At 47.2% G+C, this 15,714-nt stretch overlaps 2 protein-coding genes across 2 annotated transcripts; one reads left to right on the top strand and one right to left on the bottom strand.

The window, feature by feature from the left end:
* Window positions 1–1,081: 1,081 nt before the first annotated feature.
* On the top strand, window positions 1,082–7,687 carry LAJ45_04669 (uncharacterized protein; the record flags this gene model as incomplete). The annotated part of the gene is made up of 8 exons (XM_046114246.1): window positions 1,082–2,895; window positions 2,983–3,801; window positions 3,877–5,399; window positions 5,459–5,799; window positions 5,879–6,162; window positions 6,215–6,498; window positions 6,571–7,385; window positions 7,439–7,687. The coding sequence occupies 8 exons, from the start codon at window positions 1,082–1,084 to the stop codon at window positions 7,685–7,687; spliced, it is 6,129 nt and encodes a 2,042-aa protein (XP_045972768.1).
* A 4,248-nt stretch (window positions 7,688–11,935) lies between these two features.
* Window positions 11,936–14,919, bottom strand: LAJ45_04668 (uncharacterized protein; the record flags this gene model as incomplete). Its single annotated transcript, XM_046114245.1, has 5 exons — window positions 11,936–12,308; window positions 12,375–14,370; window positions 14,422–14,543; window positions 14,614–14,822; window positions 14,890–14,919. The coding sequence occupies 5 exons, from the start codon at window positions 14,917–14,919 to the stop codon at window positions 11,936–11,938; spliced, it is 2,730 nt and encodes a 909-aa protein (XP_045972767.1).
* Between the last annotated feature and the right edge of the window lie 795 nt (window positions 14,920–15,714).

The following is a 15,714-nucleotide window of genomic DNA, read 5'->3' as shown; positions in this document are numbered from 1 at the left end:
CGTTTTCATTTAATTGCAGTCTTCGTTTCCCTTCAATCCTTCAATCCTCCAATCCTCTCTACCACTGCCCTCCCACTTATACCTCCCATTAATACCCACCCCCTAATCTATATCTATTCCTATTTTTGTACAGAAGGATATCCGGAAGAGCAGCCTAGCTAGCTAGGAAGGCAAAAAAAGGGCAGAAGAAAAAAAGAGGATATACCAAGCATCAGCTTGAGTTGTAAGGAAAGCAGAGGAGAATAGGGGATCTGGAGAGAGAGAGACCGAAGGAAGACCAGAACAGTTTATATCAATTTGCCCTTGCCGGTCCTTGCCTGCCCCAGATCCATCCAACCCATCATCATCACCCCCTCCCCAGCCATACCCTAGTGTTTTTTTTTTACTTTTCCCTTTTTTAACGCTCCTCACACACAAAAAACCCGCCACCCCCGTCATCGCCGTCATCGACACATACATCTCTCTCTCCCTCTCTCCAGCCTCTCTGCTCTACTTTGCTCCCTACCCATTTGCACGGAACCCTTTTTCTTTTTTTTTTTTTTTGCGGGAATTCTTTTTCTCCTTTTTTTTGTTGTGTGTGTGTGTGCCTTTGCTTGCAACAGGAAGTTGGTAACCCGTAAACCAGATACTTACTACCACCTACCTACCGCACCCACACCCGCCCACTAACTACTATTACTGCTACCATCCACTTTTTGGCTGACCGGAATAGTCGTCACTACTACTACTACTACTGCTGCTACTACTCACTACTACTCACTACTACTTACTACACCCTGTGCAGTACGCAAAACCAAGAAAGAGAGAAAAAAAACGAAAAGCTTCTGTCTTAATCACTTCTTTTTTGGGCCAGATAAAAGAGAAACATACAGTCTTATTCTATTTATTATTTTAATGTCGCTGTCAATCTGCCGGTAGTTACCGACGTCATATCTTCCCAGAAAGAGCGAAGAAAAGAGGAAGTACCACCTAGCTGCAACAAACAAACACAGGACGCCTCCCCCCCGCGCGCGAGACAACAACGCCAGGAGAGGGAGAAATAAAGAAGACAAAACAAAAAGAGGGGGGGAAACCACCCGCCATGAGATCGCCGCCTGCGTCGCCACCCGCGTATCCAAAGACTGTATTCCCACGAAATATCCAAACAAATGCCCAAAATTCAATGCAATCGTCTTCGTCATCGAACAAAGCTGGTGGTGCGGGAAGTAGTAGTAGTCGAGGTCCTGGAGGAGGGGTGATTGGTGGTGGGGGTAATAATGCTGGTGGGGACGCAGCGGCTGCTGCCAGTGTTGGTGGTGGGGGTGCCTATGGCAACGGAAACAACGGACCTGGTGCTGCACAGATCGAGAGCTTGAAAGAGGTATACCTCCTGCTGTCGAATCCTCCTCCTCCGGCAACCCTCCTGTTACTGCTGTTCTCATTGCTCACGGCCGGGTTGCTGGTCTCTCGATTGTTTGCAATGTTAATTTCTCGGAAGGCTGTGATACGCTCTCAGGCCCGGAATCGCAGGAGAAGCCGCCTAGACCAGACCATCACCGCTTCGTCGCCAGGGTCGCCCCCAACGCCGAAGGAAAACCGTGCCGGTGGAGACATGGTTAGATCGCCTGCTGCCGGGGTGAAGAATAACAGCAACACCGCCGCAGCAGCGGCTACAAAGTCGAAACAGCAGGAATCATCCATCTCAGCAACATCATCATACCCATTCCCGCAGATGCCTAGGAGCCTTACGGGGAATAGTGTAGCCACGGCGTTCAACACGACAATGTCCCCTGGGATGGGACCACATGACAGGATCCTTCCGTCCGGTACTACTACGCCGGCGTCGTTTGCTTTTCAGCCTCAAGGTACCCAACCAATTACCCCCTTTGAGAACCCCGATTTCCCAACCCCAAACATGTACGATCTTGCTCTGTTGCTTCATTCTGAGGCCGGTATCGATGCCTTTTGGAGCAATATTGTAAAGATTGCCACGACGTGCTATAAGGCGGAGAGAGTTACTCTTGCAGTGCCATCAGATTCCACAGATCTCGAAAATACCCCATGGGGGCAAAAGGCAACATTTAACGTAGCCGAGGACGACTGTTTGTCGTTGACATATATGGGCGATGAGCGGGGATTCGTGGGTGACCAGGAGGAAGTGTCTATGGGGGAGGACAGTGACGGAAACCATGGTGTTCCGATTTCAAAAGAAAGAAACAACACAATGGATATGAATGGGAGGATGGAAGGCGGCTTCTTTGGTGGCATGTGCGATCCGGATGAGGACAATACCGAGCCTATACAGCTTGAGAGAAATTCAGATGAACCGTTTGCGCCAGTCACTATTGGCCCATCAGACCCCCAAAACGAGGATGCGAATAACTCCGATTGGCTCTCAGAGACGAGTGGCCTATCTCCATTAGAACCCCCACAGCCACCACCATTGCCCCCGGAGTTTGGGCGCCAGAAACAGAATATGGCATATGCTCAGGGAATAGAGGAGGATGAGCAGCGTGGGAGGGTGTTTCCGACTCTGCAGCCGCTGAATTATGAGGCGGATGCTTTGCTGGATGGAACTGGTGTTAGTAGGGTTTTGCAGAGAGGAAAAGTTGTTGTTTTAGGGCGAGAATATAGAGATATCAAAACACACCTTGAAGAGAGGGACAAACGCCGGCGAGAGGCAGAATTCGTGGCTGCTAACACCCCAAAGTCTTCCCCGTCCCGAGCATTTTCTAACGAACAGCGCCCTAAACCAAAGAAGGGATCGATCCCCGAACAGGCATCGATTCAAGGGGTAGAAAAGTTAGATCTCAGCTCAATCAGTTCGCCATTACAACTGTCCTCGCAGCCACCGACACCGCTGTATTTTGTGGGGAAGGGAATGCGTCGGAAGAAGAAGAGTGCCCAGAAGGACGGGTATCGTACCCAAAACCCTATGCTGCAATTACATTCCACACAGCAGCATTTGCAAAATGTCTCATCTCACTCACAAGGTCTCGACAGGGCTTCCTCGTATGAAGAATATGAACAAGCCCTGACGTCGCCGTGGAGCCAATCCCCAGCTCCTTCGCCGGCGCCGAAGCAGGACCCCGCCGAGAACCCATTTTTTGCCCCGCCAAAAGTGGACGAGGAGACATTTAACCCACAGACCAACAGCCCAGTATACTCAGCACAGGAACCCGTAAATGCAATTGGATTCGAGAGTGCCTGGACAGTAATCCACATTCCACTCATACACCCAAGCTTTTCAAAGTCACTAAATCCCTCAGCTTCTGCGGCAGCCGGTGGGGGAACCACGACTTCTACTACTGGGGGCGAATCTCTTCTCAGGGGAAGCTTCGGCCTGCCAAGTAACGATATCCTTTCCAGGCACAACATGGCAGGACACAAAAAATCCCCTATAGCGATATTATCTATGCTGAGCCCTGTTATCCCTTACCCTAGAAACCTGATTCACTCATTGTCCCATTTTGCACCTTTAGCAGCCACAGCCTTCTCACTAGCACAGAACCACTCGAACGTTGTGAATCAGTTAAGTCATTTACAATATAGACGACCTTTGAGAAGACATGCAACCGATATTGATTCTGGTCTGCATGCATCTTTGAGATATGGGCTGAAATCACCAGATATTGTCGAGGGCGCTAGTGTCACCAGTCCCAGCGAGCTCAGCACAATGTCCAAAGACAGCACATCGAGAGTCGCCAGTCCGGGATGGGATATTGGAGGATTAGGAGGACCGAGACAACAAGGGAGTGACCAGGAGAGCATTAGGTCTCAGGCTAGTACGCCGGTTAGTCCCGGGGGTGAAAATCTGGAAGGGTACTTTCAGCCTCCCCGCGAAAAGAGAAAGATTTTTAGTAGACAAAACAGTGGTAATATTCCGACCTATGCTAGTATTCGAGCGGCAGCAGCGGTAGCGATGGCAACGACCAAAAATGAAGGCTCAACGGTAAGTTTGGAAGTGCAGTTGCAGACGGAGGAGGACGAAGGCGCTAGCTCGGCCGGGACGGTCAAGTTTAAGAAGGGAGAACAGGGCACCGTGACGCACAAGAGGGAAATACCCAGGAGCTCGCCACTGCCGGATCATGTCCTGAAGGACTTGGCAGACTCGGAAAAGACACCAGTGTTGGAAGACCTTGGAAGCCAGAGCAGTGGAACTATGGAGTCGCCCTCAGTGTCACCGGGATCAGAATCGGCACCGAATCGACGTCGTTTCCCGAGGAAAAGGAAACCTGCGCTCAAAATCGTGGGCCACAATTATCCGCATACCCTGCTACACTCATACGGTGCAGATTACTCGGCCACTTTCCAATCGCTGGCTGCGACGACTTCGTTGCCTGGAACACCGCTGGGAACAGGAAGGCGTGGATCAACCAGGATGTCTTCAGCAGGCGCAACTTCACAGAACCATCAGATGCCCCCTCCGTCTAACAAGCTTCTTAGGACAATAATTGACTCTATCCCCGTACATGTATTTACCGCGGCTCCCTACACCGGTGAAACCACATGGGTGAATGCTCGGATGCTAGCTTATAGAGGCGCTACTGTTGATGAGTTTATGAAAGGACCATGGGAGGCTTTTCATCCAGAAGATAGAGAGGATTACATCAAACGCTGGGGGATCGCTGTGCGCAAGGGAGAGCCGTTTTCTCATCAAGTCCGTGTTCGCAGATTTGATGGTGTCTACCGGTGGTTTATGATCCGGGCAGTCCCATTGCGTGATTCTCGTGGTATCATTGTTCACTGGTTTGGCACAAATATGGACATCCATGACCAGCGGATTGCAGAGGTGGACGCGGCAAGGCAGGCGGAAATGGCAGAATCAGAAAGTAAATATAGGTCCCTTGCCAACTCAAGTCCGCAAATCGTGTTTGCTGCTACGGCCGTCGACGGCATCTCATATGCAAACACCCAGTGGTTGGGATATTCTGGACAGACGCTAGCACAGGCGTTAAGACTGGGCTTTATGGAACACGTCCATCCCAATGATAGATACAAGTGTGCATTGCCGGGTCTGGGTGGTGGAGGTGGTTCAGTAAGTCCGCGGTCAGTGAGCCCTGGTGGTGGCATGACTAGTCCAGGCTTTGAGACTTCCGGGTTCTCACCTAACTCGTACGGGTCTTCCACATTTGATGGTGGCTTTAAGAGTCCGACTGGAGTAGATATCGAGGAGGAGAAGCCCACATTTTCAACCGAGCTGCGCTTAAGGGATAAGCATGGAAACTATAGGTGGCATTTGGTGAGGTGCGTTAGTGTTGAGACAAATTTTGGAACGGGAGAAGGCCAGTGGTTCGGTACCTGTACCGATATCAACGATCACAAGTTACTAGAGCAAAAGTTAAAAGAGGCGAATGAGGCAGCGCAGAAGACGATGGAGAGTAAGACTAGGTTCTTGGCCAATATGAGTCATGAAATTCGTGAGTATCATCTACCCGCAGCAGTAAATTCGGCATTGCTGATTCCTCCTGATCTTTAGGAACTCCTCTTATCGGGATTTCTGGAATGGTCAACTTTTTGCTTGATACCACCTTAAATGGGGAGCAGTTAGACTACTGCCACACAATATCCCAGAGCTCTGATGGATTGCTCAGCGTAATCAACGATATCCTAGATCTGTCAAAGGTTGAAGCAGGAATGATGAGATTGAATCCGGAGTGGTTCAGGATTCATTCCCTGATAGAAGATGCCAATGAGCTTTTGAGTACCATGGCAATAGCAAAGGATCTAGAGTTGAACTTTATTGTCGAAGAAGATGTGCCGCCTGTCGTGTGCGGAGATCGTGTGCGGCTGAGACAGGTGCTTTTGAATGTCATTGGCGTAAGTTGGCACTGCCGCATTGGTTAGGAAAGCTTTTTTCATGAGGCATGATTGGCTAACCCTCTTCGTGGTGATTCAGAACGCTATAAAATTCACGTCAAAGGGCGAAGTGTTCTCTAGGTGCTCTGTTATCCAAGACGATAAAATCGGAGATGATGATGTTATGCTGCAATTTGAATGCCATGACACTGGCCCAGGCTTTGATAAAAAAGATGAAGAGTTAATGTTTAAGCCTTTCAGCCAAATTGACGGGTCCAGTACTAGGGCACATGGTGGCAGTGGTTTAGGGCTGGTGATTTCAAGACAGCTGGTCGAACTTCACGGGGGGCGAATGTCCGCTAGTAGTGAGAAGGGCAAGGGATCGTATGTTTCGCCCCAGCCTTTAATCGGTACAATATTTGCTAACTATTCATAGGACATTTATCTGCAGCGCCAAGTTCAAGTTGCCTAGAGAGAAACCACCAGGTGAAGGGTCCTCTGCAGTTGCTACCCCTGATGCTATTCCGCCCATCCCACAAGGCATTCCACCCGGAATCACGCCCAACCTCGCTGCTCAGGGCAGACGCCAGGGTATTTTAGAGTCGGATACGATCACCGAAAGGATCACGGAATTCCCATCTGATACACCGCCTGGCCTTACTTTTAGTGATGGGCCTTCATCTGCTCCTGCATCATCGGCAAGTTCGGATCCCTCGATAAGTTCGTTCCGCTCCGCCTCAACTGGGTCCTCTATGTCAGCATTGGCTCACCTTCCAATGTCCTCTTCTGCAGATCCTGTCTCCATGCGGCTTGCCCTCCCCACAGAGGCCCAACAGAAATACAAAGCTTACACCCCACCTGCTTCAACTGCTACGCCTTCGGAAACAGAAGCGTCGGTGAAGAAGATGCCCTCAGTCGATTCGGAACTCGGACGTGCAGTTACTCCGCCAATGTTCTCGATTTTGATTGTCTCGGAACAACATTATTCTCGTATCGCTATAGCCCATCACATCAAGATCACATTGCCAAAGAATATCCCCAACCAGATTACTACGGCTTCCAAATACGACGAGTGCAAAAGTTTGATCGGTGGCGATGACCCGGTTGTGTTTACCCATATCGTTGTCAACCTCCAAGAACACACGGAGATTATTGCGCTCATAGATCAAATACTGGGCAGCTCAATTCATTCGCTGACAACTATGCTTGTCTTGACTAACCCCACGCAACGTACAGCGGTAATGCAAGGCGCGCCGCAGAATTGCGAGCATATGGGACAAAGACTGCAGTTCATCTACAAGCCAATCAAGCCTTCCCGTTTTGGTGTTATCTTTGACCCGGCGAATGAAAGAGATGCGTCAATGGATAGGAACAGAGACTCTGCTCAACAAGTTGTCGAGACTCAGAAGAGAGTGTTTAGCCAGATGGAGCAGGAAGTTGGAAACCGAGGACATCGCGTCCTGCTCGTGGAAGACAACACGGTTAATCAGAAGGTTCTTTTACGATTCCTGGCAAGGGTGGGGCTAGAGGTGGATACAGCAAGTGATGGAGAGGAATGCGTGGAAAAGGTGTTTTCTCAAAACCCTGGACACTATGGTCTCATCCTGGTATGTTTCCCACCCTGATGACTAGTTTCCGAGTAATTCTAACGATGTGGTAGTGCGATCTTCATATGCCGAGAAAGGACGGTTTCCAAGCTACGATGGAAATTAGAGCTTGGGAACAGACACACAATGCCCCGAGAGTGCCAATAGTTGCCTTGTCAGCAAACGTCATGTCCGATGTTGCAGACCGTTGTATTGCTGCAGGGTTCTCGAGATACGTGTCCAAGCCGGTTGACTTCAAAGAACTTAGCTCGACCATCAAAGACCTTTTACTGGACCCTACCCAGTCAGGGCAGTTTATGTAAAAGGGCTTCTTTATTTTCTATGTCTCTTGGGGAAGCGTGTCGTGTGGCATGATATGATATGGAATTCTGCTTTTTCTTTTTTTCTTTTTTAGTTTTCAAGGGTTTTATATGGTAACCGTTCCTTGGGCTCTTTTTTTCTTACCTATATAGTTTAGTTGGGCTGGAAAAACGGTCTTGCATTGCATATTTTTGCACAACCACGGCGTTTATTGATATCTTTGTCTTATTTCTCTCTACCTCCTTACTTCCCATCTTTATCACGGCCGCGGGCTCTCCCAACCGATGTTTCTTCAGGGTTCCTTTTTCAATATCCTTTTTTCACTGGGCTTTTCATGGTTTGGCTTTGCCTGTTGATAGCGTCATACAATGTGATCCCCCTTTTATTCTTATTCTTCTCGGGTCTCTTCTCCTTTTTACCTCTTGTACTCTGGTCTTTGTTCCGAACGGAAGAATTCAGTGGGTAAAAAAGAGTTGCCTCCGAGATTATCTTTACTCTTTTTTAAACAGCTTTATCCCTCTTTCGATTGGACTACTGTATTCACAACTGTGTTGTGCTGGAAATCTTGGACAGGTTCCTTTACTTTCTGATGCCCTCCCTCTCTACAAACATGTAATCTATGGAACGAATGGATGAGATTTTCTTGTATCGGTCGAGGAAAAAAGAGATGAGATGTACCTGTGAAGTGGGGGATACTTTGAACTTAGCGTCTACTATTTATGATAAACAGGGTCGGACCACTTGTGTACTGGAATTGGGGGAAGGCCAGAAGGAGAGGAGGGGGAGGCTAATGGGACTGAGAATGGCAGGAACTTGGGACTACATGTACCTTCTCACTCATAGAAGAATGATGGTTACATGGACCTCAAACAGACCTTGTCTCGTTAGCGATCGAGTGATACCTCATGATGAACTTATCTTTAGATTTAAGTATACCTTCTTGCTCCGCCATATCGCTCTCTCATCTCCACCTACTTGTCAACTTAACTTCCCCTACCCCTTTTAGAATTCAGTTGTCAGGTATATCTCTTCCTTTGACGCTGCGGCCTATTCCCGTCATCACGACATATATACTAAGTACGTATCTTTAGCTCCTTCATCTCTAATCTACTTTTATTAATTTAATACAGGCGCTGACGTTGAGCGATTACGAGGCCAAATCCTGTATTGGTGTCTAGAATGGTGAGCCTAACAAAAGAGTCGCTAAGTTGCAACCTTCCGCTCTTGTAAGCTCTGCTCGACCTGTTGCCAAACGAGCTCCAAAGAAATGATCAATGGTTGAAATCTGTCCTCGCAGCTAAAAACACAAAGTCCTCATATCACTCCAAGGAAATTTCCTATCCCCCTTTCTTTCTCCCTAAAACATATTTATCACTGCTCACATTCAACCCGGAATAGCTATTACAATGGTATAAGCTACGAATCTCTATAAATTTCAGTAAAGAATTGCCGCCAAGAATACCGCAATATACAACAAGGAAATATTTTCAAACGATAGGCTGGTTTTTCTAAACCGAAAAGATGGCACCAGAATATGTTGTGGTATCCGCAGAAAATAATCCAGCTAAAACGGGTATGACCCTACATAGCAGACGAGCTTTCCGGTCCGGGGAATTGATCTTCACCGAGAAACCTTTTATCATAATCAAGAACCAGCCTGAGGCTCAATTCATGAAAAATCTTTGGAAGGTACTCGCGAAGGATTTCAGGAAGGAGAGTCGAGCTGGTAAAGAAGAACATCGAATTGTCGAGGCCTTCAAACTATTATCGAAAGAGGATCAAAGTGCGTTTCTAATGCTCTTCAATGCACGGCAGAAGCTGCTTACACGAGCTCAGAATCATGTATGCAGTTGTAGGACTGCTCCCGGGCCAACATCCGTACTTGAATTATTAGGAATATACCTGACGAATCTACAATTTATTCATGATGACAGTACAGCGGTTTTTAAGGATATATCCAGAATCAACCATGCTTGCGCCGCAAATGCGTATCTCAAATGGAATCAGCGGCGTGGATACATGGAGGTTATTGCTGCTCGGGATATTCCCATGTCTGATGTGGAAATTACCATAGACTATTCCGAGAAGTTTGCAAGTTTGATCTTCTCAAACGCAAAAGACGTCAGAGATCATTGTTACTATTTTTATGGCTTTTGGTGCCGGTGTTTATTATGCTTGAGGAATATCCCCCAAGAAAACTCAATAGTCATATCGAACTCAAAAAACCATACCGATGATGAGACCGAGCTCTATCTGGATAGGGCCGAAGAATTGATACTCACGAATAGAGGTGAGATTCGACCCCAAAGTGTCAACGGAAGACTAACCACAAATCATTGATGTTAGCATATATTGATACGATAGAACTAAATGCGGCACAAGAAAAAGAAGCATTTTTGTTTTTGACTCAAAGAGCGAGAGGGCACATTTCAAAGAAAATTAGTGAATTTCCATCAAGACTCGAGACGCTGTTCTATGACTTCGGGATTAGCTGGAGAACCTATGGGGGAAATAGTTATATAAGACGGAGAGTAGAATATCATACCGCGCTGTCACAATCAAGTCAAAACCAGTCGTCTACGGAGGAAAGTGCCAAAAGGTCGCCAATATCTGTTCGTAATAACGACTTGATAGACCATTTGCGGTTATCGGAATCAAACGAAAAAGAGGACGTTACATCAAGAGTTAACTTAGAGGAATCGATAGGAAAAAAGAATAAGGGCGACCGGTCTATTGAACCCTTGACAGTATCTTTGGGCGGTGAAGCTGAATCCAAGCCTAGACCCGTACCATTATCGAAAGTAACAAGAAGGCTCTCCAGGGAAAATTTAAAGGAGACCATGCCCCTTGTTCATTCTGGGGTTAATAAATGCTCAGTGCCATACGGGACATTTAACCCAATTGCAAATCCTCTCGAGGCCAGGTACTCAAAAAAGGTTGATAAACGATTACCAATGTATAGACGCAGCCACCAGCCATGTCTGAATTCGCATCCCGTGGTACCCTCAATAAATAGAAGCAAGAAAGGCTATTCTGATGAAATAAATGTCTTCTCTGGACCTCAGGTAAATAGAGTTGGCTGCTTAAGCAGTGTGACGCAGAACCTTTGTAAATTCGGGAAAGGAGCCAGCGCCATCCGGACATCCAATTCAGGAAATAAAACCCCCGAGAAAGCTCCAACCGTGAACGAGGAGGGAAATTCGGCTGAAAGTGAAGCGTTGGCCGCAAAGATACGTGAGATATTTGACCGGGCAGCGGTAAATCTCTCGCAAGCAATGGGGGGAGCTGGTGTGGCGCTTGATATTAGGCTTCCCTCTGAAGAATCTGTGGGTACCGTCAACTCATTAGATAGAGACCTTTGGTTCTGTTCTGATAGAAACGGCGAGTCGGATGCTCGTGAAATCTCTCCTCAACAACTCGATAATTTGACGAATTTCCAACCTCTGAATAGAGGGAGTAGTTGTCCAGACTTGAGGGGAGGTTGTGAACCGGATCTAGCTGGCATCGATAATAGGGAGAATCAACATGGTCGGGGACAAGATAATGAGAGTTGGTAGCTAGATCCCGCTGAAGGATTATGAAGAACTATGTAGAGAGATTGGAGTGAGAGAAGACTGGGGGAGGAAACTAGCACTCAGTAAACTTCTTCAAGGGAGATTATGTTTAGAGTAGCTGATTGTTCTGTTCCGAGGAAGAATTCTGTACTATTTTAAACACTTGTTGTTGAAAGTTGGATAGACCAAGAATGCTTGGATTGTGCTCTATATGAAGAGCTAAATAAGAGCTCTATGATGTGTGGATAACTAGGTACATGTACCTTTGATAAATCCTATTCATTTGTCACATTAAAATCATCTGTGATCACTTGTCTTAAGCTCTCTCAACAAATGAAGAAAGTGCCATCTAGTTCTGGGTAATTCCGAAGAATACTCTGTGCGATGTATGGGACTTATGAACAGCAGGCCTTCAACACAGCAGATAAACCACTCACGGTCACTCATTCGATAAACGTTATAATTCTGGCCCTTCCACGAAAAAAAGAAAAAAAGAAAAAAAAGAACATTTTGTATCTTGGCCTTTCTATCAGAAATTTGAAGATTGCTGAGCGAGAAAACTCTATGTTATTTCGTCATACTTTTGAAAAAAAAAAAAATCCCTTTGTTCCCATCCCAGTTTTGAAGCACTCAAACATTTTACCTTAGTGCTATATCGCTCGTCAAATCCCACAAGAAAAATAAAAGAAAAATGTTTTACACGGAAGCATCGCCAAGCTCCTCCTTCATAATCTCCTCAGTTATCATTTTTTCAGCTGCCGCCTCCTCCGAGCCTTGCAAAACCTCTTTCTTCAAAATACCGACCTCGCGTTTGTCCTCTTTTTCTTTGACAATTTCTTTGACGTCATTCTCTTCAAGCACCTTTGAAGTGGGTTCCTCGAAGACACTCATAGGCATCGGTTCACCCATTCCAGGTTCCTCTTCACCGTAGCCCTCACCATTCCCTTCCTCGACCTCGGCCATTTCTGTGTCAACTGAGGTGTCGGGCTTCTTCTGAAAGGAGTGTTTGTTCTTGTTGGTTGAGTCAATGATTTCTCCCTCATCATTGAAGAGACGCATCAACATTGCCCTATATAAATTGGTTTTTGTTAGAAATTGCCTATTATCACAATCTAAAAAAAATTGGCAAGCTTACTTTCGCTCATCCTTAGGCAACATGAGGTTACAGCTGTGACGACTCTTCCACAATGGCAGGACTAGAGGGTCCGCAAATGATTCCTCTCCAGTGCCCTTCTCGACCTTGAGAACGCAGCATCCCATGCTCAAGTTTCTGACCTGTTCCTCAATCTCCGCGATAGTACTGGCATCGCCTTCGTATCCCTCAGCATTAACCTTCGGGAAAAGCTCTTTGAGGAGACCCTTGACGGTGCTCTTCTGCTTGGCGCGGACAACACGGCCCTCGCCGATCCAACCTTCAATGATTGGAAGTCCCTCGTTCTGGATTCTCCATGGGCATACGTCAGGCTCCTGGACGTCCTGTTTGAAGAACGCTTTGACCCCACAGTGGATGAACTTAATGTTCTTCCCTTCATTCATGGTGAGAATGGTCTTGGCCAGGTTGCACGTGAAGTAGATTGCACGACTTGGGATTCCCTCCGCGTTGCGAACGAGAAAACAGTCGCGGGGGAAGCGTGGTGATAAACTATAAAAGTCGAATATTTGCTTGATTACTGAGTGTTCGGGCGAGAGATACTTGAAAGGCTCCTCGATTGGTTGACCGCCGTTCTTCCTGCCCACTTTTTGGGGAGCACCTTCTTGTTTGGCCTCTGTCTTTTCACTGGTCTTCTTTGAAGCCCATGGCTCAGAAGCTTCGCCCTTGGGTTCTGCCTCAGCAGTTTCCTCTAGTCGTGTCTTCTTGGCCGCTGGTGGTGTAGGAGGGGCGGCGTCAACAGTCTCGATTTTGCGTTTTGTGGGGGATTCTGGAGCTTCAGAAGGCACCGACTCTTCTACTACAGCGGGGGTAACTGGTGCAGGTGTTTCTCCGGGCGTAATTTCTGCGCCTTCAGCAGCCTCAGGAGCCTCGCTGGCTACATCCCCATCAATTTCTTTGCCTGCCTGGGCCTTGGCCATGGCGGCCATCTTCTTTCTTCCGCCTGTCTCAGGCTTGATCGCCCTGATCTCCTGCTTCTTCTCTAACACTGTGATGAAAAATCCGCCAGTGTCTTGAAGATGGGGATAGACACGAATCGCCCTTTCAAGAGGTATCCTCGTTGAGTCATCCAGGGGTTTCTTGTTCTCGGTGGGGAACATCTCTCTTGTCATTCTGCTCATTCGCTCCACGGATTTCTTATCATTTTCTACCTCCTCCCAGGTGGAGAACCAGGCACCATCCTTGTCGCAGATTCTCCATTCAGACACACCAGGCCGTCTCTTCAACTCTGGCAGCCTGTCACTGACGTCGACAATGTTCACCTTTTCTACACCACCGCATCTATCGATAGCAGCAGCAAGTACGGCTTCATTCTCGACGGGGTTCATTGAGCAGGTCGAATAAATAATTCTTCCACCGACCTTCAGCATCTGCAACCCACGAACCAAGATTCGGACCTGAGTGAGATGCAGGTTGAAAGCACCATTGGGAGTCCAGTCCCTCCAGATGCCATAGTTCTTCCTTGGCGTACCATCACCAGTACATGGCACATCTGCAAGAATACGATCGAACTTCAGGTACTCCACAGCTCCGTTCTCTTCCTTAACCCGAATGCTAGGAAACCATGTCGCATCATGGTTGGTAACGATCAAGTTCGGGGAATTCAAACGCTTAGTCTGATGAATCAGCATGTGACTCCTCCTGTAGTCTGCGTCGTTCGCAATAACAAGACCAGTAGGTCTCCCGCCGCTGTCAGGACTCCCTTCGGGCACCTTGTCCCCCTGCGCAACGGCCGCCTCGACGCGTGCTTCCTCACCAGCGTGAATAGCCTCGATGAGCTGTGCCGTCTTTGATCCCGGGGCAGCACACATGTCAAGAACAGTGTGGTGCGGCTCAATGTCCATCAATAGTGGTGGAATCATGGAGACTGCTTCTTGACGAGAGATGTTACCAACTGTGGTTTCGGCGACAAGGAAATTCTGGAATTTCTTGAAGGGAGCGCAGCGACGGATGACTGCCTTTCCGGCGGTCATTTGCCATGCTAGAGTCTAGTTTAGCACCGTTTCTAGAAACTTAAGAGTGAAATAAATACCAAGATTGTCAGGGAACCATGGGAGCGGGGTGGGAGGCGCGACGGGTTGGCCTTCCCAAATGATTCCTGAGAGATGGGGGACGTAAACTTCTTGGAGTGTCTTCAAAACGTTTAGAGCATTGCTATATAGTTACTAGTCAGTTTCGTTCTCCAGTCTAGCTATAAGATAAGAACAAAAAAAAAATTTCCTACCCTTTGCTCCCAGTGAACCGGAAGGTAGTCGGTAAAGTTCTCTTCAACGTGCTCCAGAACTCCTCCCATTCCTCTTCTGGGATCAGGCCAGACTCCTTGTAAAACTTCTCATATTTTTCATTCTCTGTTGGGATCGAGACATATGCACTGCCGCGTGTGTCCGCGCCCTTCGACTCAGAGCCTTGTCCGTCCTTATTCCCTCTCCTCGACTGTTTTGAAGAAGAATTGATCAGCCAGAAGATTCCATAGGTAGTTAAAAGAATAAGGGAAACATACGCGCCAGTTGTTCCTGTTGTTCCTTCCCATTGTTGCTTGAGCTCTCGGTTGTAGGTGAAATGGGGTGAATAGTAAGAAATTCTGTGATGGTGGGGTGCAGTTGGATTGTAGTGGGAATTTTCGCCAAGCGATCTGCTGGGCTACTAGGTTCTTGGGTTTCACAACGCTAAATTTATGTGTGCCAAGCAGAACTTGACTTCACCTCTTCTTTTGGCTTAACTAATATTCTGTTAAAATAGTACGTGTGAGTGGAGACTACTGAATATGCCATAACAGAGCTTCGAAACATATTTTTTCTTTTAACTTCAAGACTAGCAATTGTAAACCTCTAAGACTGTAGTTACGCATACGCTGGGAGGTGTTTAAGGTTTTAATTACAAGTTTTATTACCAACGCAGGCCTCGGTTTATTTAAGGTGGTGGTCATGTATCTAAGTGATCCCAAAGTACTTAAGCTTCTTCGCGGCTTAATATATAGATACTAAGCCAAATAACATCTTTATGAATAGTCTATGAAGAATAAAAACATGGAGAATATTGGCCAGTCACGATATTATACCTCACGCCAGTTTATCAAAAGTTGGGAGCACACACAAGCTAGATCGAACACCTAGAACCCATAGAAACCGCTATGTTTTATTACCCCAATTCCTTCTAAACTCTCCTATTTTTAAAAAAATACTGAAAGGAGAGTGGACTAAAAATATATGTTGAACCGTTCCTGCGATTTATCTAGGTTAGTCGGGTGGAAAACCATGAAGAAGCCGCTATAGAAAACCATGTAGGGATCGGAACTTACTACTTTGCGCGGGGAAATTAACCTTAG

The sequence above is a fragment of the Morchella importuna genome (genome assembly GCF_003444635.1).
Source record: "Morchella importuna strain M04M26 chromosome Unknown Morimp01GS011, whole genome shotgun sequence".
NCBI classification, from domain to species: domain Eukaryota; kingdom Fungi; phylum Ascomycota; class Pezizomycetes; order Pezizales; family Morchellaceae; genus Morchella; species Morchella importuna.
This window is presented reverse-complemented; position numbering and strand designations above follow the sequence as displayed.